Consider the following 23,844-nt stretch of genomic DNA (forward strand, 5'->3'; position numbering starts at 1 on the left):
TATTTTGCAGTACCAATAAACTAAAATAATAATAATAGGAATAATGGGTAGTTATATGTTAACACCAATATGTTTCATCATAACCATATTCATGCAGAAGATTACCATTAGGCTCCGTTCACATCTAGGCGGTTTTGGGCGTTTTTCTGCTCTAAGCCTCAGCTCTAAAAACGCCAGCAAGACAAATCCCATTAGTTTACATCCCTATTCACATTTCAGTGTTCTGTCGCCTTAAGCAAAATGCCCAGCGCTCACAAAAGTACATGAGCCTAATTTTTTGGTTGATTACAGGCATTTTTACTGCTTTTCATTGGTGTCTCGTCAACTTCAAAAAGCCTATACAATAAAAGCTGCAAAAACGCCCAAAAAATGCCTGAAAAGCGCCTGTAAAATAGCAATGCCTAGATGTGAACACAGCCTTAAGGGGAATCCATAAATGCCCCCACCCACAGGAACCCTGAGTTTTAGCTGCTGCAGTTTAAGATTCCACAATGAAGAAGCACCATTTGTAGCCTGTTATACTAAGGTAACTAAGGGCCAGATAGGTCAGGTAATAATTTAGTTTTGGGGTGCAGGTTAATGTTAGGATTGGAAATGCTCCAACTTTTTAAAATCCACATGACAAACATGTTATACTTACCTACCCTGTGCAATAAGTTTTGCACAGCAGACCTGATCCAACCTTCTTGGGTTCCCCACTGGAGCTCCTGGCATCCCCCCCCCCCCACGAGTGCCCCATTGCAAGCTGCCCCCCTCCCTTTACATTGGCTGTAATTGACAGTAGCAGGATCTGCTGTCTCTGGGCCTATAAAGAGGGAGGGAGCCAAGTGAGCTGCTGCTCTTGTGCACATCACTGGATCGACATTGGGCTCAGAGTAGAAGGGGGGAGGTGCTTGGAGGGAAGAAGGTTTTTAACCTTAATGCAAAGAATGCTTTCACTCAGCACCTTCCCAACAGAATTGCCAACCCTTCACAATTTTGTTTTTACTGACAGAACATGGAAAATGTACTGACAGAGTAAAGAATTGATATTTAAAAATATAAATAATAATATGTTAAAATTAACAATGCCTATAACAAGTAATCAGCTTGGCTTTACAAGGAAAAGGTCCAAACAGTGTGACAAAATGTGAGCATGGCGCACTGTCAGAAACCATGAATCAGAGGCCAGCATTCAGTCCCCTCCAAAAGCTTCTGTCCTGGTTGAGTCTGTCACACTCTCTGGGACAAAGCAGCAGTCACAAGGTTTCTCAGAAGGCGCATGGACCTGAGCAGCAAGAATTTTTTCACCCAAAGGAGAAGTGAGACTGGTACGAATTGTAGCCAGAATACAATCAGGAGGAATCACAGGAACTGGAACTGACTCCATCTTGGAAGTGGAAGAAAATTGTAGTGACAAAGTGTCAGCCCTTACATTCTTAGTACCAGGTAAGAATGAGACAATGTAATTGAAACTTGACAAGAAAAGCCTCAGACAAGAATGTGCGATTCTTATGGTCAGTAAGAATGAGAACCGGCACAGTGGTACCTTTGAGGAGATGTCTAAAATGATCGCTAACAGCTCTCTGTCCTCAATCTCATAATTGCACTCCGCAGGTGACAATTTCTTGGAAAAGTAGCCACAAGGATGCATAGGTCTCTCAGAGGTAGAACGTTGAGACAGAAGGGCGCCAACTTTAGTCTCAAAAGCATCAACCTCAAGGATAAAAGGTAACATAGTATCAGGATGTTTCCCATCACAGGAGCAGAAACAAAGGCAGCCTTGAGACTCTCAAAGGCCTTAATGGACCCCAGAGACCAAATCTGGGGGTTACCGTTCTTTCTGGTCATATCAGTCAGGGTTTGACCAGAGACGAGAAGTTACAAATAAAATTCCGATAATAGTTGGCAAAGCCAAGAAAACGCTGCAGAAGATGTAAACCCACAGGTTTGGGCCACTGTAGGACTGCTGAAAGTTTCTTTGGGTCCATCGAAAAACCGAGATAGGAGCTGGCAAGTAGACGACAGCTAAGCAGCCAGCCTGCAGAGCCCAGCTCTGACACGTGCATAATAGTGGTCATGGTCAGGTTGCACATTGGTAATGACTTAAAGGGGAATGATTAAACAGAACCTGAGCTTAGTCCCTGTATATACTCTACACATATTCCATAGTGCTTGTACCAACAAAGCACTCCTTATTACTGTACCACAACTGACAGTCTCGCAGACACACATAAACATCAGGACAAAGGATCATTTAAAAAAATGAAAAACTTTAATTTACATATGCTTTTCTGCACACAAAAAATATCATTTTTGAATGACTGAGCCTACCTTAAAGAAGAACTTGAATAAAACCAGCAAATAATGAACACTTTGGTCAGGACTATGTAATGTACAACATATATAGAGTGAAGGAGCCAGGATTTTACATTTGTTTATCAACAAATATTTTTACTAAAAATACACTAAAATTATTGTAAGTAGACACAAACACAAAATGTTGCCTAAATTCCTACTAAACATAAAATTTTAAATTATATTGCATTAATAAATAACACATATTTGTACGTTTTAAATTGCACCTTTTTTTTGTAAACCGGTGAAAAACAAAGGTGTGCAAAACTGTAAATAAGTAATCTAGTATAACAATCTGAAGGTTATCATTTTTCACTCACAGCTTTCAGAGTTTTCTAAAACATGGATTCCTCATGCAGGCACTCCCATTCATGTTTACTGGTACTCAGTGGCTGCATGGACATAGGTGCTGCTCACGATCTGACATCTGTGCGTGTGCATAGCCCTGAATGCAGACAGTGTGAGTTATATTGGGAGCAGCAGCGGTGTCAATGCAGCTGCTGCGTCCCAATTGACATCAATAGGATTGTCTGCATGGAACACCTGTGTATTCTTCATGCAAGCAAAAATGGCCTTGCATGAGTGTACACTGTATTTTGCCTTATGTCAAGGAGGCCTTACTGTTTCTTTTTTGTAATTTTTTACAATGTTATTTTTAATATTTTTTTTAAACACTGTTTACTATGCTTTAATGATGAATGAACACAGGAGCAATCGTTCAGGAAAAGGATTGGTAAAGATGACATATCTACCAACCCTTCCCCCCTGCTCGCTATCCTGCCACTGATCTTCCCCAGCAGCAGCTGAAGTCAGAGGGAGGGGGAGGAAAGGAATCCAGCTGTGGTAGGGGCCACTCCAGGATGGGGTCAGAGTGGGGGGATCTATTTTAAAAGTTAAATTCCCTGTGGCTCCCCATGGAGATAGCAGGAGGGGAGATGAGGAGAAGCTGTCATCTGCAGGGGAGCCACAGGGAATCGGTCCTGCTGGGGATTGATTGGATTGAACAGTGTGCAGTGTGTGACAGGGCACAGTTGGACCCCCTTTCCTCTGGGCCTGTATGCCCCTCACACACTTGCACACTGGATGATATACCAGTGGCCGGGAGTCAGGAGATGTAAATGTATAGGTTAGGTTAATGATTATGTTGGAATATGTAAGGTTAAACTTTAGAACTAGGTCAATTGTTAATTGTAAACTTTGATTGGGTGTTAAAGGGTTGAGGATTTCAAGGATTAAAGTAAGAGTTATGATTGCTTATGTTTTATGGGTTAATTTTCTGGGGTGTTACAGTGCTGGCCATACATTATACAATTTTCTTATTCAGTTTCCTTCAGATTTACCTTCAACTATGTATGTAGTGTCTGATTGCATATGAATTGAAAGTGCTTAGGTTTGACCTCATATCATATGGTTTGATTAATCTAGGGATATTGTACAAATGTTTTTTTTAATGTATGGCCAGCCTTAAATCGTTTGTTACCCCAACATTTCATATTCCTGATATGTGCCTGCTGTACCATGTACTTGTATGAGAAAGTATCCTGTTCTATTTTTATTGCATCCATTGTGTGAAATCCCTGGTGTTCCTGTCAGTGCCTTTGGCCAATCATGGCTCAGGATGACTAAGCCCTTGCCCCACACTATATAAGGCTGCTTACATGGGGGCCATGTGTAATGTTGTCGGCGTGGACAGAGAGATAGCTTGAGTTAGATTAAGCAGGCAGGTTATTCAGTTAGTGGCAGTGGATTTGAGATAAATATATATGTGTGTGTGTGTGTGTATATATATATACTCCATGTTTGGCACACATCCTGAATTTGGTGGTGCAGTGGTTCTTGAGCAGGTACCCAGGCTTACAAGATCTCCTGAGGCAGGCCAGAAAAGTCTGTGGTCATTTCCGCCGGTCATACAATGCCAGTGCTCAGCTGGCTGACATTCAAAGGGAATGCAACCTGCCCACCATCCACCTCATTTTTGACATGCCCACAAGGTGAAACTCAATGTTGGCAATGATGCAGTGGCTGCACACACAGAAGAGGGCCATCAATGAGTACCTGTGCGAGTATGGCACCAGGACAGGGTCAGGGGAGCTTGGCTTCTTTTTGCTATACCAGTGGCTACTAACCCAGGATGCATGCACTGTCCTGATACCATTTTAGGAGGCAACAAGGATGGTGAGTAGCGACATTGCATGCATCAGTGACACTGTCCCTCTAGTCTTCCTGCTGGAGCACATGCTTTGTGGAATCATGGACATGACACTTGAGGCAGAACAGCGGGAGGAAGAGGAGGACTTCCTTTCCTCTCAAGGCCTCTTTTATCCAGATAGCATTCCTGCGGGCCCGCCAAACACACAGGAAGAAGAAAAGGGAGGAAGATGATTGTGTCAGCATGGATGTAGCGGATAACAGCAGCAGTCTTCAATGGATGGTTTTCAGTCCCCAGAAACCCAAGGAGTTGTACGTGGCTTGGAGGAGGTAGTTACGGATAATGTGATCCTTAGTGACCCAGAGGACTCAGAATAAAATGCCTCTACAAACTTGCACTTTATGGCCTCCCTGATTCTATAAAACCTGAGAAAGGACCCAAGGATTCGTGGTATCAAGGAGAGGGATCATTACTGGCTGGCAACCCTTCTTGATCCACATTACAAGGGTAAAGTTGCAGAACTCATCCTGCCTTTGCAGAGGGAGCAGAGGATGAAACATCTTCAGGTGGCCTTTAAGAAAGGTTTGTGTAACGCATTTCCAGACCCTGGGAGGTTACCATTTCCTGGTGCTGGACAACGTGTTGCTGAGGCTTCATTCAGTCAGGGGAAGAGCGGTGGAGAAGGTGGTCAGCTGACCGATGCCTTTGAACTATTTTTAAGTCCTCAGCGCCTAGGTCTGATCGGTTCAAGCAACCATCGCCAGTGTCTGCATTGTATGGTGCAGGAATATCTAGGGGCAAGAGCAGACTTGGAGACCTTTCCAACAGAGCATCCACTGGGTTACTGGGTCTTGAAGATGGACCACTGACCAGATTTTGCTCAATATGCAATTGAGCTTTTGGCCTGTCCTGCACATTCAGTGCTGCTGGAGGGATTGTAATGTATCAAAGAGTGCGCCTGTCCACAGACTCAGTTGATAGGCTCACATTCATAAAAATGAATCAGTCTTGGATCAGCAGCTATGAAGCACCTGATACTGATGTAACTGATTGAATTTGCTATGTATCTTGGATCCCTTGAAGACTGCCTATACTGACTATCCTATTCCTCCTCATTCTTACTCATGCTAGCTTCCAACAATATTTTTGGTTTAGGGCACCACCACCCAAGGCCCAATTTTCCTGCCCCTGTTTAACAGGGGCATGTAATTCAAGTTTCTGATGTAATATTTCACAGCAAGGCCCATTCCTGCACCCAACAAGATTATCTGTGAGGGGTTACAGTGTTGTGGCACCCCCACCACCACCCAAGGCCCATTTTTTCTGCCCCTGTTTAACAGGGGCATGTAATTCAAATTTTTAATGTAATATTTCACAGCAGGGCCCGTTCCTGCACCAAACAAGAGTATCTGTGAGGGGTTACAGTGTTGTGGCACCACCACCCAAGGCCTTATTTTTCTGCCCCTGTTTAACATGAGCATGTAATTACTATTTTTGAAATAATAGTTAAGCAAGGCTCGTTCCTGTGCCCAACAAGAGTAACTGTGAGGGGTTACAATGTTCTGGCTCCACCAAAACCTAAGGCCCATTTTTTCTGCCCCTGTTTAACATGGGCATGTAATTGCATTTTTTGATATAATATTTCACAGCAGGGCCAGTTACTGCGCCCAACAAGAGTAACTATGAGAGCTTACATTGTTCTGGTGCCACCAACACCAAAGGCACAATTTTTCTGCCCCTGTTTAGCAGGGGCATGTAATTACAATTTTTGATATAATGTTTCACAGCAGGGCCCATTCTTGTGCCCAACAAGAGTAACTGTGCGGGCTTACAGTGTTCTGGTACCACCAACACCTAAGGTCCAGTTTTTATGCAGAGTATAAAGGGCAGGCCATATAGTATATATACTGCTATACTATAGAGTATACAGTGCCTGGGGGACCCCTGAGAATTTTTTTTTTTACATTTTGTTGCGGGGTTCCCCGCAATATACATACCAGACCTGAAAGGCCTGGTATGAAATTTTTTTGGGGGGGCATCCACGCCATTTTTTCGGTGTATATTTGGTATTTTTATCAATATTGCCGGGATCCGACAATACATTACAGCCGCAAGCAGTTTTCAATTACATTTTTTCCTTTAGAAATGTAATTTTGCTGTGGTATAAACATGGGAAATATGTGCTACTTTGCAGGCATATTAAGGAAACCCCCCCCCAGGCATGATATATAAAGGCATATTTCATTTTTATTGTTTCACTTTAAGCATTATTAAAATCACTGCTCCCACCCTGTTTTTAAAACTTTTTTTGAATTGATACATGTCCCCTGAGGCAGGACCCGGGTCCCCAAACACTTTTTATGGAAATAATTGTCATATTAGCCTTTAAAATTAGCACTTTTAATTTTTCACGTTCTCGTCCCATAGACTTTAAAGGTGTTCACACCAATTTTTTGCCTGTTCGCATGTTCTGCTGCAAACCGAACCAGGGGGGTGTTTGGCTCATCTCTACTCCTGACACGTGCCCGCTGCACAGCCATTCACTGGCAAGCTCAGTGTGTTGCTGCGTCTCCTCCCCCCAGCTCTTATGCAGCTGAGAACAGAGGATGTGATAATTTACAAAAAGTGGAAAAAAAGTAGGGTAAGTGTTGGGGTTAGGGGTAAACTCAATTTGAGTTTAAGGGCCATACGTTTTGGTGTTGGGTGATAGTTGAAGGTGTATATGGTTTTTCTATAGGGTCATTCTTGGCACCTGAAGGGTCATGCCAAAATGTCTTGTGTTGGGTTCCAGGGACTTAAACATAATGTATCCTTCCCTACAGGCTACTCCAAAATTTACAAAAGAGGGTCAGCGTGGTCTGGTCTGAAAACCATAAGTTATGCCTCTTTTTGTTTTTCTTCCCAAGTGGTCTATGGTTGGTCTGTTAACTGTCACTGAGCACTGATGGACCTTACAGTTATTTAACCAGTGCATTACAGTACTGGTTACTTTATTTTATAACATCATAATTGAAATAGCAATAAAACAATAGTTATTTTTGAGAATCCAATATAAGTTTACTAGAAAAATATCCTTGTTGTGAGTGCTTTTGCAGCTTTTCCTCTGCTGTTTACTTTCAATTTCTAAGGACTGCATATCCCATAGTGCCTTAATGCCTGCAAGCAGTACTTCCTGTAATGACTTCACCCTCTGAAACTCCTCCTCTCAGCACCTCTGTAGTTTAGAAGGCAGGCTCTGTGAAATGTGTGACACAGCTCTACCTACACACAGGACATAGTAAATAGGTACCACAGATTTAAAATGGTTGTAAAGGCTCAAGGGTTTTTTTTCTTTTACCTTTGTGCATTCTTTGCATGAAGGTAAAAAACCTTCTGTCTGCAGAAGCAAACCCTCCCAGACCACCTAACATGTTTCTCTTTTTTTTTTCTTCTGAGGGTAAGGCCTGAGGCACTATCCACTACGAACTTTAGTCCACCTTGTAACTCACTTGTGCGCAGGAGTGTTTTGTGCGCAGGAGTGTCTTTCTACCCCCTAATACTTACCCGAGCCCCATCTCGATCCAGTCATGTGCACGATAACAAGGGTTCTCCCTGGTCTCTTCCTCCTCATTGGCTGAGACGGGGGGGGGAGGTTGCACGGTTGGCTGCCCCCCCCCAAAAAAAAGTTACCACTAGCCGCTACTGGTCCTAGACAGGAATATTCAATGTGACATCGAGAGACTAATCGCTCGCAAGCATATGTATCATCTCTCCCTCCATGATGTTATGCTCCCTAATGACTCCAGCGCCTTATTTTTCCATGGCTCTCTTCTTACCTCCTTCTTACCTTTCTTCATTCCCTTTCTTTCTCCTTGCTCCCTTCTTCCACCCCTTCCCAGCCCAGCCATAGCTTCATTCTCTAACTCCCCTCCCCCACCCCAGACCTCCTATACTCCCCTCCACCCCCCCCCCCCACCCGCTCTATCTGCTCCCCCCCATCCCAAATATTGATTTGGATGTTTTTTATGTTGTACTTACAATATTAAGCCTTGCAATCCAGTTACTATGTTATATTATTGTTACTTTTGGTCTCCATGGGACCCAATTACCTCTTGCTTACTCTCTGTATATACTGTATATACTTTAAAATTTAATAAAGACCTATTAAAGTGGTTGTAAACCCTCTGAAACCACTTTTACCTATAGATAAGTGTAGATTAAGGCTTACCTGTAGGTGCAACAAATATCTCCTAAACCTACACAGTTTAGGAGATATTTGCAAAAGACTGTCATCAATGTCTACGGCCCATGTGTCGTAGACAGCGGTGCGCATGCGCACTGAGCATGCCGCTGCTAAAGGCAACCATGCCGTTAGTGGCGGCTCCATTCGCGTGGGAATGACATCATCGTGGCTCCGGCCAGTCACAGCACTGGAGCCGCGATACCCGGAAGTCACTCCGGGATAGATGGCAGCAATGGAGGAGAAGAACGAGGGTCGCTTTGGGATCTTCCATTTCAGGTAAGTTATTCATAACGAACTAGTATGCTATACTTTGCCTTGTTTTTTTTTTTCTTTGCCTGCCTTTACTTCCTCTTTAAACAACAAAATAAAAAAATACAAAAAATAAAAATCTTGTTTGATTATTAGGAGTAGAAATATCTGAAATACAATGTGGAAATGAATACATGATTTTACATTTTGACCATAGATACGCTTTAAAGTGGGATATAAAATTTTTGAGTTGGTCAAAGGCAAAATGACTTATGACACACTGTAGGAGAACAACTAGATTCATGTTATAGGAAAAATAAATGTACAAAGTGTATGGTTTTTGGAAAGCAAAGTACCACCAGATCTTGTATTTTTAATTGTATTACATTATTCTCTCAAGTCTCCATGTATAGAAAATGTACACCCATTAATGAGTCTAGAAAACGAATCTAATGCATTGACTTTGTGTTCTAGCCCATGCACAAGTATGCACTAAGACTAGAGCAAACACCTGCCAGGAATGTATCCAATCTGGGGCACACTGCGCTTGGTGTAAGAAGCTGGTGAGTAAACATTTCAAATGACTCTCTTTTAGTTAATAGATGCCTCTTTTTCAAGCAGGATTCGGGTAAAGGAGTTCCTTGTTATGATTATATGTTGATTATCTACATGCAAATTAAAATGCTAATATTCCTATGGTAAGGGGAACTAATAACCGGAATTATGCAAAATGTGAATAGTGAGTCTAAAACTGTTATTATTATGCAGAAAGTATTTATGAACAATTATTTACCCTTTTATTTAGCGTTATTTATCTTTACGGACCTCTGCCCCATCACATCAGCTTGAGTGTCAGGGGTCAAAGGTAACCTGAAAGTGTCCTGTTAATCACCTCACCTTCCACGGTGTCTCTCAGCCCCTGAGATGCCCAACATTGTCAAATAACAAAACAATTACAGGACTTTTTTATTTGACATTGTTATGCACTGGAGCTAGACATTAGACATTAGAGCTTAGTCATTTGAAAGGTCAGCAGCTGGCAGACTTCAGGTGGCCCACTTGGAGCACAAAAAAACTATAAATAACCAGATATAACTTAAAAGAAAAATATGGGATTATAAAAAAATAAATAATCACACTTGCCTAGATGGATGAAGCATTAATCCCAGCTGTAGCTGCCCCCTGCCGCCTCTAAGACCGAGAACTGAGCGATCAAACACCACTGATTGCTTAGCTCTCGGTCTTCAGCCTGCAAAGAGCCAGTGGCTATTCATCACTGGTTCTCCTCTCTGGCCCTCCAGCCCTTACTGGAGTTCCGGGCTGTGAAGGGGGCAAGAGCAGCTGGCTCAGGCTCTCAGTGGTTCGTTGAGAGGCTGAAGCAGCTGCTAGTTCAGGCTTCTGGGCAGATACTGACCATAAGGTTGGGATCTTTTCAGAGTCTGTGACATTAACCTAACTGCACTCCCATGATCCATAGAAGTATAGCCAAAAAGTATAGCTTTCACTACACTTCTCCTTTAACCACTTAAGCCCCAGAAGGATTTACCCCTTTCCTGACCAGAGCATTCTGTACTGCGTCGCTTTAGGTGAAAATTGCGTGGTCGTGCAAAGTTGTATCCAAACAAAATTGACGTCCATTTTTATAGAGCTTTCTTTTGGTGTTTTTTTTTTTTTTTTGGTGGTCGCATTATTTTTAACTTTTTGCCATAATAAATATCCCCCAAAAATATATAAAAAATATTTTTTTTCTCAGTTTAGGCCAATATGTATTCAACATATTTCTGGTAAAAAAAAATCACAATAAGTGTATATTGATTAGTTTTCACAAAAGTTATAGTGTCTACAAAATAGGGGATAGATGTATATCATTTTTTACTAGTAATGGTGGTGATCTGCAATTTTTATCGTGACTGCGACATTATGGCGGACACATCGGACAATTTTGACACATTTTTGGAACCACTGGCAGCGAAGGGGCTAACAATAGGGGGTGGTGAAGGGGTTAACTGTGTTCTCTGGGAGGTGATTCTAACTGAAGGGAGGGACTAACTACAGGAACAACAGATCGTGGAGCCTAGCTAATAGGAACACACGATCTGTCACTCCTGTCAGAACAATACAGGGAAGTGTGTGTTTACATACACTTGTCCCTGTTCTGTTTCCAGCTCATGACCGCTTGTGGCCAGCAGTCATCACGACTGTCAGCCACGAGCATTGGCACCCCCGCTGTGCAGTGGGGGCACACGCACGCCTGCTATCCAGACCCCGCGAGCCAACGTATAGCTACGTGGTTTTGCACAGGGGAGCCAACCTGCCGCAGTAAAACTGCGGCGGCTGGTCAGGAATCGGTTGTTGTGCCATCTACAAAAATTGAGATTGAACTATTTATCCCATCCTCTATATAATTTTTGAATAAATTGAATAGAATTGTTCGCAAGACAGAACCCTGGGGCACCCCACTTACCACTCCAGACCAGTCTCGGTACACATTATTATGTATTACCTTTGGACACGCCCATGTAACCAGTTTTTAACCCAAGAACAAAGCTTATGGTCCACACCTGCAGACCTCAACTTGTAGAGTAAGCGCTCTGGCGGACTTTATCGAATGCCTTTGCAAAATCCAGGTAGACTAAATCCATGGGCCTTCCCCTGTCTAGATGGCAGCTCACTTCCTCATAGAATGTTGACAGCTGGGTCTGGCAAAAATGACCTTTTGTAAACCCATGCTGATGACTATTTGATGATATTTTTTTCCTTAGTAAATTCTTGACTATGGTCCCTTATCTTCCCCTCCAATAATTTTTCTTTTGGTGGTATTTTATCATCTCTGCAGTTTTTATTTTTTGTGCTATAAACAATTTTGCAACGATTTTGAAAAAAAATATATTTTTTACTTTTTGCTATAATAAGTATCCAAAAAAAATATATAAAAAACTAATTTTTTCCACAGTGAAGGCCGATGTGTATTTTTCTACATATTTTTGGTAAAAAAAAATTGCAATAAGTGTATATTGATTGGTTTGCGCAAAAGTTATAGCATTTTTAAAATAGGGGATAGATTTGTAGCATTTTTATTATTTTCTTTTTTTTTTTACTAGTAATGGCGGTGATCTGCAATTTTTTATCAGGACTGCAACATTATGGCGGACACATCAGACACTTTTGACACTATTTTGGGACCATTGACATTTATACAGCGATCAGGGCTACAAATAGCCACTGATTACTGTATAAATTACACTGGCAGGGAAGGGGTTAAACACTAGGGGGTGATCAAGGGGTTCTAGGGAGTGATTCTAACTGGGGGGGGGGGGTTGGGCTCACTACAACATGACAGAGATCACTGCTCAGTAGATCCCTGTCATGTTGCTAGGCAGAACAGGAAAATGCCTTGTTTACATAGGCATCTCTCTGTTCTGCCTCTCCTCGCTGCTGGCGAACATCGAGTTTGCTGGACCCATGGGCATGATCCCACGGCGTGCCCGATAGGTGGCAAATTCAAAGGTACGCCCATTTGCCTGCCTGTGCCATTCTGCCGACGTATATATGTGTGTGCGGCGGTCGGCAAATGGTTAAGGAAGCTCAACACAGTACCATTGATTTAAAACCGGATTCCACCGCGTTTTTTTTTTTTTTGTTCTGGGGGGAAATGACAAGTAGTACGATTTTGAATAGTTCCACTTACTTGTGCCATGCTAAAACTCTTATGCTGCTGTTTTTCCGACTTTTTCCAAGTTTATAAAATCGTCTCCTGACGGTTTCCCTCTTGCCTGTGGGCATGTGAAGCCCACAGGCATTCTCTTTCGGGACACTGTGCTGCTGATATCCCAGCATGCACCGCCCATTCAAGCGCCGATCTCGCGCATGCGCAGATCAAACAAATCCGAGCGCTGACAATAACTGGGCGCCGCACAGACTCCTGGGAACTTTAAAAAAGGATCCCAGGAGACAGTGCGGCCAAAAGGAAGTGCAGACCTGCCACTGAAACACCGCCCCTAGTCGCAGCCACAGCGCCCATATCCGGAGACTACAGGAGACCAGGAAATTGAAAAAAAAAAAAGAGAAGATAGTAGCAGCAAGGTAATGGGGATATAATTAAATTACACTCTATTACAATCTTAGGGGAATTGCGGTTTAAATTTCGAATGGAGCTCCGCTTTAAACATATTTTCATATTTATACCCCCAAAACAGAACATTTTTAAATAGCATATTTAATGTGGTTGTTACAAAAACCATATATTTTATTCTGCGATAAAAGCTATTAAAGAATATCACTAATTGCTCAGTAGTGTCACCTCTGCATTTAGTGATCATTTTTTTCTATAACTTTTTAGCATAGTATAATAATAATGTCCATGTCAAAAATTTCCAGCAAGAGAAAAAATGATTAATCCAGATCAGAAAATACAACAATTTTGTAAACCCAGACCAAAGGTTCCTTACTCTGGGGGACATATATAACATAGATTATTACATAAGGGACAATATGGGTGTCGAGGTAGTGGGTAAATGTAACTGCAGTGCTGGAAGACTGTGACAGGGATTGCTGTTGGGGGGGGGGGGGGGGGGATATGGCAATGCTGTGGGTAGTAGGTGTCTGTGGTTTTGGAGTGGTGTTAGGAGTGTTTTGGTATCAGTTGCACAGTGAAAGAATGTGGAGGCGAAGAAAATGTGTCTGTGGTGTAAAGTCTAGAAGAATGTGGCTATGGTGGGAGATTTGGCTGTAGGAGCAGGGGGAGAAGATGTGGATGTGCTGAAAGGAGGGGAGAAAAATGTGGCTGTGATGGGTGGGAGGGGCAATGTAGATGTGATGGGAAGAAGATATAACTGTGGTGAAGGCAGGATGAAGAATGTGGCTGTGGGTAGGTGGGGGGGCAATGTGGCTGTTGGACAATGTGGCTGTTGGTGGTGGTGGGGGGGGGAACAATGTGACTGTGGTGGGAGGAGGAAAAGAAAATGGCTGTGGTGAGAGAGGGTAGAAGACTGTGGCTGTGGTGGGAGAGGGTAGAAGACTGTGGCTGTGGTGGGAGAGGGGAGACAATGTGGCTGTGGTGGGAGAGGGGAGACAATGTGGCTGTGGTGGGAGAGGGTAGAAGACTGTGCCTGTGGTGGGAGATGGGAGACAATGTGGCTGTGGTGGCAGTGGGTAGAAGACTGTGGCTGTGGTGGGAGATGGGAGACAATGTGGCTGTGGTGGCAGAGGGTAGAAGACTGTGGCTGTGGTGGGAGAGGGGAAAAATGTGTCTGTGATGGGAGAGGTGGAGTAATGTGGCTTTTCTGGCAGAGGGGAAAAGAATATGCCTGTGGTGGGGAGAAGGGGAAGAAAGAAGACTTGGCTGTGGTGGGAGAGGGGTAGTAATGTGGGTTTTGCTGGCAGAGGGGAGAGGAATGTAGCTTTGGTGAGAGGGGAGGTAGAAGAATGTGGCTGAGGGTGAAGAATGTGGCAGGGGTTGGGAGGGGGTAGAAGAGCGTGGCTGGGGATGAAGAATGTTGCGGGGGGGGGGGGTGGAGAATAATGTGACTATGCTGAGTGGAGGGGAGAAGAATGAGTGAAAGGGGGAGTGAGGAATGTGGTTGGGGGAAAATTGTGAATTGCCTTTCAATACAGATTTTTATTAAATTGCAACACTTTCAGAGAAACACATATGTATATGTTTTAGTGGAAAATGGTTGCTGTAAGAATTAACTGTTATTACTAAGTTATATTTTACCTGTATTATTTTCATGTTTAGAATTTCACCACTGCAGGCGAGCCAGACTCTGCCCGATGTGACACCGTAAATGTACTAATTGAGCGGGGCTGTAGTAATGAAGATGTCATCAATCCTATAAGTAGAGTATTACCTGAACGCTCCCGAAAAATAGATGATAAAGTGCAGCTGACACCAGGGCAGATCAGGCTGCAGTTGCGACCAGGTAAGGCTGCATCACACAAAGTAAAGCACAATTTTAATGTGCATTGGGTAAAACTGTCCTGTTCTATGCTGGAGACTACTGGTTAAAGTGGGAGTCCACCGGGACTCCGCGTTTTTTTTTTTTTTTTAAAGCCAGCAGCTACAAATACTGCAGCTGCTGACTTTTAAAATAGTGACACTTACCTGTCCAGCGCGCCCGCGATGTCGGCACCCGAAGCCGATCGCTAGGTCGTCTGTCGGGTCCTGCCGCCGCCATCTTGGGTATGGGAATCAGGAAATGGAGCCTTTTGGCTTCCCGGTTCCCTACTGCGCATGCGCGAGCCGCGCGGCGCAATCCGGACGGTCCCCGCTGCCTCTGGGAACTGTGTGTTTCCCAGCAGGCAGCGGGGCACTTGCGCAAAGGGGCGGGCAGTTGCGGAAAGGGGCGTAATCTACGCCCCTTTCCGCAGACAGCTATCTCGGAAGTGGGTGCAGTTACCTGGATTATCCAGGTAACTGCACCCCCCTCCCCCCTGAAAGGTGCCAATTGTGGCGCCGGAGGGGGGGGGATTCCGATGAGCGGAGGTCCATTTTAGGGTGGACCTCCGCTTTAATGAGCAGATTTTTAGGGTTCTGCTCTCTGTGCTATGTCACAGCTTGCTGCTGGGCAAAAGGCTGGCTGCTGTCAGAAATCTAAAAACTTCTTGTTGCTAAGTAGTCCCCACTTTTTAAAAGACCTTCATTTTAAAGTGGAAGTAAACTCCCCTATCATTTTCAGCCAAGGAAGCTGCCAACTTTGCCTCTGTTTAATCTTGAACTGCTATGGTGCTGCACATGTGATTCATTATGACACCAGTCATTGGGTGGTTTGATAGTTTGGCTGAGAGCACAGCCAATGTGCAGTTAGCATTCCCGGCATTCCTTTTTTTTTAACTGTTTAAATCTATGGGTTTACTTCCACTTTAAATAGACTATTGAAACTTAACTTCACATCTTTTAGGATATCTGAAATACCAGTATGTATATGAAAACCATGGATATCAGTAGTATAGTGGGATCATGCCGGTAAATACGCCCCTGAAGACATCACAATGGAATGCGTAGGGTGGGGCTTGTCTGACATCATCCTGTGAGTCTGTGTATGCTTGTAGCCTGGAGCTGACACAGTTTAAAGAGTACTGCCTGTTTATTTATTTAGTGTAGGAAATGACACTTATCAAATGTGAGTGTGCATTTGTGTATTTTTCTGTCTTTTTTTTTTTTTTTCGAATGAATGGTTTTATGCAGATAGGATTGTTCTTTCTTGTTTCCACTTGCATTTGGGGAGAATGGAACTGTGTTGAGAATCATTTTTGGAAGGGATACCACAGTGGTGAACTTTTTGAAAAAGACTTGACCCAGTAATTAGGGGGTCAGCATTTCTGGTGAGTCAACTAGTGTGAATGGTGGAGGGTCACGTGTACAGTTTTTTCACTCTGAATATGCACTAAGAATGTTTTGGTGATATAAGACTATTTCATATTTGAGGTTGAGTAACTTTGGACACTTGTTGCAACAGTATAATTTTTGTGGCACTTTATTGCACATGACACTTTAAAAGCACTGGACACTTTGGTTAACTGCTGCACATAATTTGGATGAATTTATTTTTGGTATTTTAGTGGATGTATTGGATTTATTTTATTGCTCATTTAATTTGTGATTTATTGAAAATATATAATAATTTTATCACTTATGACACAATACACATAATCATTGATTAGATGAAACTTTTTCATATTTATTTAATAAATAGGGATAGGTCATTAGGGATAGGTTGTAGACATTACTGTTTTTTTTTCTTCAAACAACTGTAGCAACTGTTGGCTGGGAACACAAGGTTAGAGGATGTATTGCCAATACACTGTGGATCTTCATAATACCATCCAAAAGTTTATTGGACTGATTACATCACTCTAGAGAATTGCAACATTTCATTTCATGCCCTCGTCTGGCCATCATCTTAACATGGGCTCTGAAATGTTGCAATTCTTTGCTGTGATGTGATCACTCAAATACATTTTTGATCACTATTTCGGAAATCTACAGTAAGCTGAAGATATACTGTATGCTTTAACCAAGTCCATTATCGCCGGGGATGCATTCCTGTGAGATTTTGAGCTTCTAGCTATTCCAGGAGGCCATGTTGAGGCTTGGTGACATTACTCACACCTCTCAGAAATTTAGGAATCTGGGGTAAGTATTTTTTTTCCTTAGCTTTAGTTATAAATCTCCTTTGCAGGCTACTTTTGGATTGACAAAGGTGGCCACTCATGTTACAATCTCATTACACAATCTTTTTTAGATATGCCAACAACTATATAGTGTGAGGGCTTATTGGATAGGATTAAAATAAAACATATGATTTAGGTAGGCCCTTACATTGAATAGATGTTTCTAAATCGCAAATCTGACAGTACATGATAATAGTTCATTTTTACAATCTCCTTTACATTTACCAACAACAATGCAGTGCAAAGGCATATCTGACTTGGTAAAATTATTGTTTAGTTTGGCCTTCTCATTACATTGCTGTTTGTAAATGTAAAGGCAATTGTACATAGATTGTGACATGTGTACCTCCCTTATGATTAAAACCTACACTGGAAAATGACAGTTGGGGGATTAAAGTCTGAAGGGGAGCTGTTAGAACTTTAAATTACCTGGGGTATCCCAAAAGAAGAAAATCTTTGGTGGATACAATGTGGCAAACAGTGGGCATTGCCCTGTTACATTCAACATTAGATGAAGCCAAAAGGTGGTTGAGGCTTAAAAAGTCATGGTTAATAGAGTCCAGCCTAGTCATCTGCCAATCTGTCAGAATCTGAATAAACACTACAGTGTAATGCAGAATTCATAGTGAAAAAAACATGCTGAATAAAAAGCGTGATATAAGCTCTAACTTTATGCAGTTTCCTGCAAACGTGTCAGGGATTTAAATAAAGGGTGCCAAAAAAACTGGTTCTCTGCATTGTTCTCAGTTTCCTTTATAATAACCCCCACTTATGTGAAGCATTTTCTTTAAAGTAGAACTAAAGGCAAAACATTTGTCTTCATTATGGATAGTGTAAGGGAGGATTATTATCCCTGTAAAGTTTATTATTGTCATCTGCATCCCATTGGGGAGATTTCCCTTCCTTCCTGTCTCATAACAGCCAAAACAGGAAGTGAGCGAAAATCCCTCTAAAGTGAGGTAATCCCTGGTTGTCACCAGGAACACCGGAGCAAGTGTCCTTATTGGAAAATATCCCCACTATTTCTGTTCTAGAGACAACCCAAAATATGGGGATTTTCTTTTACTTTCATTTTAGGATATAATGGTAAACCGGATTAATAGAGCAGTTGGATCTCCCTAATGAGGGCACAGACAGAAATCAAAACTGTTCGAATCTCTCTCTCTCCACCCAATCCAAAACTAAAAAAGTTTTTGCCTTTAGTTGTACTTCAAAATAAACCTGTCACTTCAAAAGTGTAAATAACAGTCTCCCTGAAAAGCCGGCAGCACTGAGGAGAATACCTTGTTTTAGTCCTAGGCAGGTCTGCTGTGTCCCCTAGTCTAGGTTATCTCTCTTGTGGAGAATGACTCACAATGCAGCTAGTCGACCTCATAACCCTCAGGTTCCAAGATTGGATCTAATTGACACAGCAAATGGAATGTAAAATTGCTTTGTGACCTCTAGGGATTTTTCTTTTCTTTTTTTTTGCTGGCAGAGGGAGAACCTTTTTATGTTGGCTTGCACAGGAAGAAACTAGGAACTTGCACCTCCCACAAATATTACTGCTAACCTTGAGGAGGCAGAAGTATATGTCTACATTGCACCTGGTAACATTCCCTGCTTTCTCTGCATACCTGGAAGTAGGTGGACTGGATCCTCCCATATTTCTTAGGTCCTAATTTTTCCGTGTGTGTGAGCCTCGTTAGCCTATACCCTTCAAGTTTTGCTTGGTGGCTCATTGCCTGTGCTTTCAGCAAGACAAGTTTCTTAAACAAACATGTACAGTGTTTTTTTTAGATCAGATTATGTGCATAATGAATCTTAAAAGTATAAGGTCATATTTTAAAATATTTTTTGTCAAACTTGGCCATTGGGGTTAATAGGAATCAAAATGCTTGTCTCGCAGATGCAGTGTGGAATTTAAATGCAAAAACCCCTTGGCATTAACAAAGAAAGAAGCACTAGGAGGTGGCAGGCTTGCCTCCTGAATGCCTTGTAACTGCTGCTAAATCCCCATGTGAAAGAGCCCTTAAAGTTTACTATAATATTATTGACTGCTTTATAAGAAGAAGTATCTGATCAATATGCACACAGTATAATGCCACTGATTTGGGCAAACACCCTGTGATTTTTTTTTTCATCTAACTTGTTTTTTTTTCTAATATTATCAGGCAAAACTGGTGAATTTGAAGTGAAATTTAAACGAGCAGAAGGTTATCCTGTGGATTTATACTATCTTATGGACCTTTCCTACTCCATGCTTGATGACCTTATCAATGTAAAATCACTAGGAGATAATCTGCTTAATGCCCTAAATGACATAACAAAATCTGCCCGAATAGGTAAGAGTTGTGTATGTACTGATTTTTTTCTGCATATACTGTATATCAGGTCTCCTAACAGTCACGCTTTAACTGTGGCAGCCCCAATATTAAGGTTTAACAAACAACTGTGGCTTGCTACTAGACATGTGCAGAGTAAAATATTTCGTTTCGGAATTTCGTTTTCGTCTGAAAACTTAATTTATTTAGTTACTCCCGAAATTCGTTTTTATTTATTTCGTTTTTCGTTAAAAAATTGCATTCGTCCGAAAATCCACATGAATCATCTGTCTTTGAAGGCTTATGGTGTCTGTCGAATGTATAAAGAAGATTCGACGGAGCTAGTATATAGCATACTTTAGAACCCTATTAAAGTCTATGGGACTCCAACGTTCAAAATCTAAAGTGCTCATTTTAAAGGCTAATTTGCAAGTTACTGTCCTAAAAAGTGTTTGGGGACCTGGGTCCTGCCCCAGGGGACATGGATCAATGCAAAAAAAAGTTTTAAAAACGGACGTTTTTTCGGGAGCAGTGATTTTAATAATGATTAAAGTGAAACAATAAAAGTGTAATATTCCTTTAAATTTCGTAGGGGGGGGGGTTGTCTATAGTATGCCTGTGAAGGGGCGCATGTTTCCCGTGCTTAGAACTGTCCCTGCACAAAGTGTCATTTATGCAGGAAAAAAAGTCCTTTAAAATCACTCGCAGCTATTATGAATTGTCGGCTCCCGTAATACAGAGAACACTCATTGAAAGTCATTGATAAAAAAAAAAAAAAAATAAATAAATAAAAAAAAGCGTGGGGGTCCCCCAAATTCAATTACCAGGCCCTTCAGGTCTGGTATGGATATTAAGGGGAACCCTGCCTCAAATTTAAGAAAAAATTTGACGTGGGGTTCCCCCTAAATATCCATAACCAGACCCTTCAGGTCTGGTATGGATATTAAGGGGAACCCCGCGTCAAATTTAAAAAAAAATTGACGTGGGGTTCCCCCTAAAAATCCATACCAGACCCTTTATCCGAGCACGCAACCTGGCAGGCCGCAGGAAAAGAGGGGGGACGAGAGAGCGGCCCCCCCTCCCTCCTGAACCGTACCAGGCCACATGCCCTCAACATTGGGAGGATGCTTTGGGGGTCTGTGACCCCTCAAAGCACCTTGTCCCCATGTTGATGAGGACAAGGGTCTCATCCCCACAACCCTGGCCGGTGGTTGTGGAGGTCTGCGGGCGGGGGGCTTATCAGAATCTGGAAGCCCCCTTTAACAAGGGGACCCCCAGATCCCGCCCCCCCCTGTTTGAAATGGTAAGGGGGTACAAAAGTACCCCTACCATTTCACAAAGAAAGTGTAAAAAATGGTTAAATAAAACAAACACACTTTTGAAAAATTCCTTTATTAAAAATAAAAAAATAAAAAAAAGATTCCAGCGGCGGTAATCCACTCTTGCTATCCAGCGACGGACGATCATCTCTCCAGCGATGTCTCATCTCATCCAGCGCAGCGATCCATCCTTCTTCTGTCTCCGTGGAGGAGACACTGCAAGGATTCCGGCGGCTGACGTTTCTTATATACGGTGGGCGGGGCCACCCGTCACCTGACCCCGCCCCCCTCTGACGCAAGGGGAAACCCGGGGTTCCCCGTGACGTATAGGTGACCCTGCCCCCCTCTGATGTAACGGAAACCTGCCTGTGTTACATCAGAGGGGTGCGGGGTCACCCATACGTCACAGGGAACCCCGGGTTTCCCCTTGCGTCAGAGGGGGGCGGGGTCAGGTGACGGGTGGCCCCGCCCTCCGTATATAAAAAACGTCAGCCGCCGGAATGCCTGCAGTGTCTCCTACACGGAGACAGAAGAAGGATGGATTCGCTGCGCTGGATGACATGAGACATCGCTGGAGAGATGACCGTCCGTCGCTGGATAGCAAGAGTGGATTACCGCCGCTGGAATCTTTTTTTTTATTTTTAATAAAGGAATTTTTCAAAAGTGTGTTTGTTTTATTTAACCATTTTTTACACTTTCTTTGTGAAATGGTAGGGGTACTTTTGTACCCCCTTACCATTTCAAACAGGGGGGGGGCCGGGATCTGGGGGTCCCCTTGTTAAAGGGGGCTTCCAGATTCTGATAAGCCCCCCGCCCGCAGACCTCCACAACCACCGGCCAGGGTTGTGGGGATGAGGCCCTTGTCTTCATCAACATGGGGACAAGGTGCTTTGAGGGGTCACAGACCCCCAAAGCATCCTCCCAATGTTGAGGGCATGTGGCCTGGTAAGGTTCAGGAGGGAGGGGGGGCCGCTCTCTCATCCCCCCCTCTTTTCCTGCGGCCTGCCAGGTTGCGTGCTTGGATAAAGGGTCTGGTATGGATTTTTAGGGGGAACCCCACGTCAATTTTTTTTTAAATTTGACGCGGGGTTCCCCTTAATATCCATACCAGACCTGAAGGGCCTGGTAATTGAATTTGGGGGACCCCCACGCTTTTTTATTTTTTTTTTTTTTTTTTTATCAATGACTTTCAATGAGTGTTCTCTGTATTACGGGAGCCGACAATTCATAATAGCTGCGAGTGATTTTAAAGGACTTTTTTTCCTGCATAAATGACACTTTGTGCAGGGACAATTCTAAGCACGGGAAACATGCGCCCCTTCACAGGCATACTATAGCAACCCCCCCCTACGAAATTTAAAGGAATATTACACTTTTATTGTTTCACTTTAATCATTATTAAAATCACTGCTCCCGAAAAAACGGCCGTTTTTAAAACTTTTTTTTGCATTGATCCATGTCCCCTGGGGCAGGACCCGGGTCCCCAAACACTTTTTAGGACAGTATCTTGCAGAATCTTTTTTCTCTGTCAAATCTTTTTTCTCTGTCGAATATTTTCTCTATATTATCTTGGACTAATAGAGGTAAGGTTAGGCACATTCGAACACAGGTTCTATAGACACAGATTGTTGTCAGAGTCATGTCGAATCTCCTATTCTATATCGAACTGTTGTAACAATGAAAACGAAAATAAAGCATTTATTTATGTCGGATCTTTCGTTTTTCGGATTTTGTGCTTTCGTTATCGTTTGTCAAAACGAAAACGAAAATAGCTGAAATTCGGACGAAAATGCATTTGGACGAAAACGAATGCACATGTCTACTTGCTACAATATGGCTAAATGTGGGTTGGGTCTTATATAAACGGGTATTGTGGTGTATGACCTTGTTTTCAAATGATTGGGAAGTATGCTATATGTGACCACTTTAGAGTCAAATGGTGTAGCCTTGCTGTATTATAAGCAACCAGAGTATGTTTTGGGTTGGTCTGACCCTTAGAGCCCATTCACACAGGGGCAACTCCTGATCCGACTGCAGGTCGCCCCTAGTCGCCTCAGGTCGCCTCAGGTCGGACAACATTTAAAAAGCAATGTAAGTGAATGAGAGCCGTGTTAATGCACGCTACTGAAGTCGCTCCGACTTCAAAAAAGGTTCCTGTACTACTTCTATCCGACTTGTAGGCGACAGGTACCCATTGATTTCAATGGAGGTCGCCTCCAAGTCGGATCTCCGTCTATACGGAGGCGACTTTGACAGAATTATCAGCTCTCAAGAGGGAACTCGACGGCAAATTTCTGAAAAAAATTTGGCGTGGGTTCCCCCTCCGAGAGCATACCAGGCCCTTAGGTCTGGTATGGATTCCAAGGGGAACCCCCTACGCCGAAAAAACGGCGTGGGGGTCCCCCCCAGATCCACACCAGACCCTTATCCGAGCACGCTACCCGGCCGGCCAGGAAGGGGGGTGGGGACGAGCGGGCGGCCCCCCCCCTCCTGAGCCGTACCAGGCCGCGTGCCCTCAACATGGGGGGGTGCCTTGGGGGAGGGGGGGCGTGCGGCCCCCCCACCCCAAAGCACCTTGTCCCCATGTTGATGAGGACAAGGGCCTCTTCCCGACAACCCTGGCCGTTGGTTGTCGGGGTCTGCGGGCGGGGGGCTTATCGGAATCCGGGAGCCCCCTTTAATAAGGGGGCCCCCGGATACCGGCCCCCCACCCTATGTGAATGAGTATGGGGTACAATGTACCCCTACCCATTCACCTGTGAAATAAAGTACAATAAAACACACAACACAGAGAAAAAGTATTTTATTGCACAGCCGGGGGTCTTCCGTCTTCGGGGGTCTTCTCGCCGGACTCCTCCGCTATGTGTGTGTAGCTCTTTTGCCAGCGGAGGAGTCCGGCTTTCTTCCTCCCCGCCGCCGGCCTCTTCTCCCGACTTCGGGGGTCTTGTCCCCCTCTTCGGTTCTTCTGCCGGGCCACCGCGCCTGGTCCGGTGGCCCGGTCTTCTGTCGCCGTCTTCCGTTCTTCTGTCGCCGCCTTCGGTTCTTCTGCCGGGCCACCGCGCCTTCTTATAGCTCTTTTACAGGCGGTGGCCC

The 23,844-nt window shown here is 43.5% G+C and overlaps 1 protein-coding gene and 1 long non-coding RNA gene across 4 annotated transcripts in view; both read left to right on the plus strand.

Moving 5' to 3' along the window:
• The window catches only part of LOC143924221 (uncharacterized), a 292,570-nt gene that overhangs the window by 212,083 nt on the left and 56,643 nt on the right, over nt 1-23,844 (plus strand). The window lies entirely within an intron of this gene.
• The window catches only part of ITGB2 (integrin subunit beta 2), a 172,700-nt gene that overhangs the window by 92,213 nt on the left and 56,643 nt on the right, over nt 1-23,844 (plus strand). For all 3 annotated transcript variants that reach the window (XM_077448407.1, XM_077448408.1, XM_077448409.1), the window contains exons 3-5: nt 9,432-9,520; nt 14,695-14,878; nt 19,283-19,453. In XM_077448407.1, the coding sequence (XP_077304533.1) occupies nt 9,432-9,520; nt 14,695-14,878; nt 19,283-19,453 (444 nt within the window). The remainder of the gene's footprint in view (nt 1-9,431; nt 9,521-14,694; nt 14,879-19,282; nt 19,454-23,844) is intronic.

This window comes from Lithobates pipiens, unplaced genomic scaffold (assembly GCF_037356315.1).
Source record: "Lithobates pipiens isolate NorthernLeopardFrog02 unplaced genomic scaffold, aLitPip1_a1.2 Scaffold_22, whole genome shotgun sequence".
Taxonomy (NCBI): Eukaryota; Metazoa; Chordata; class Amphibia; order Anura; family Ranidae; genus Lithobates; species Lithobates pipiens.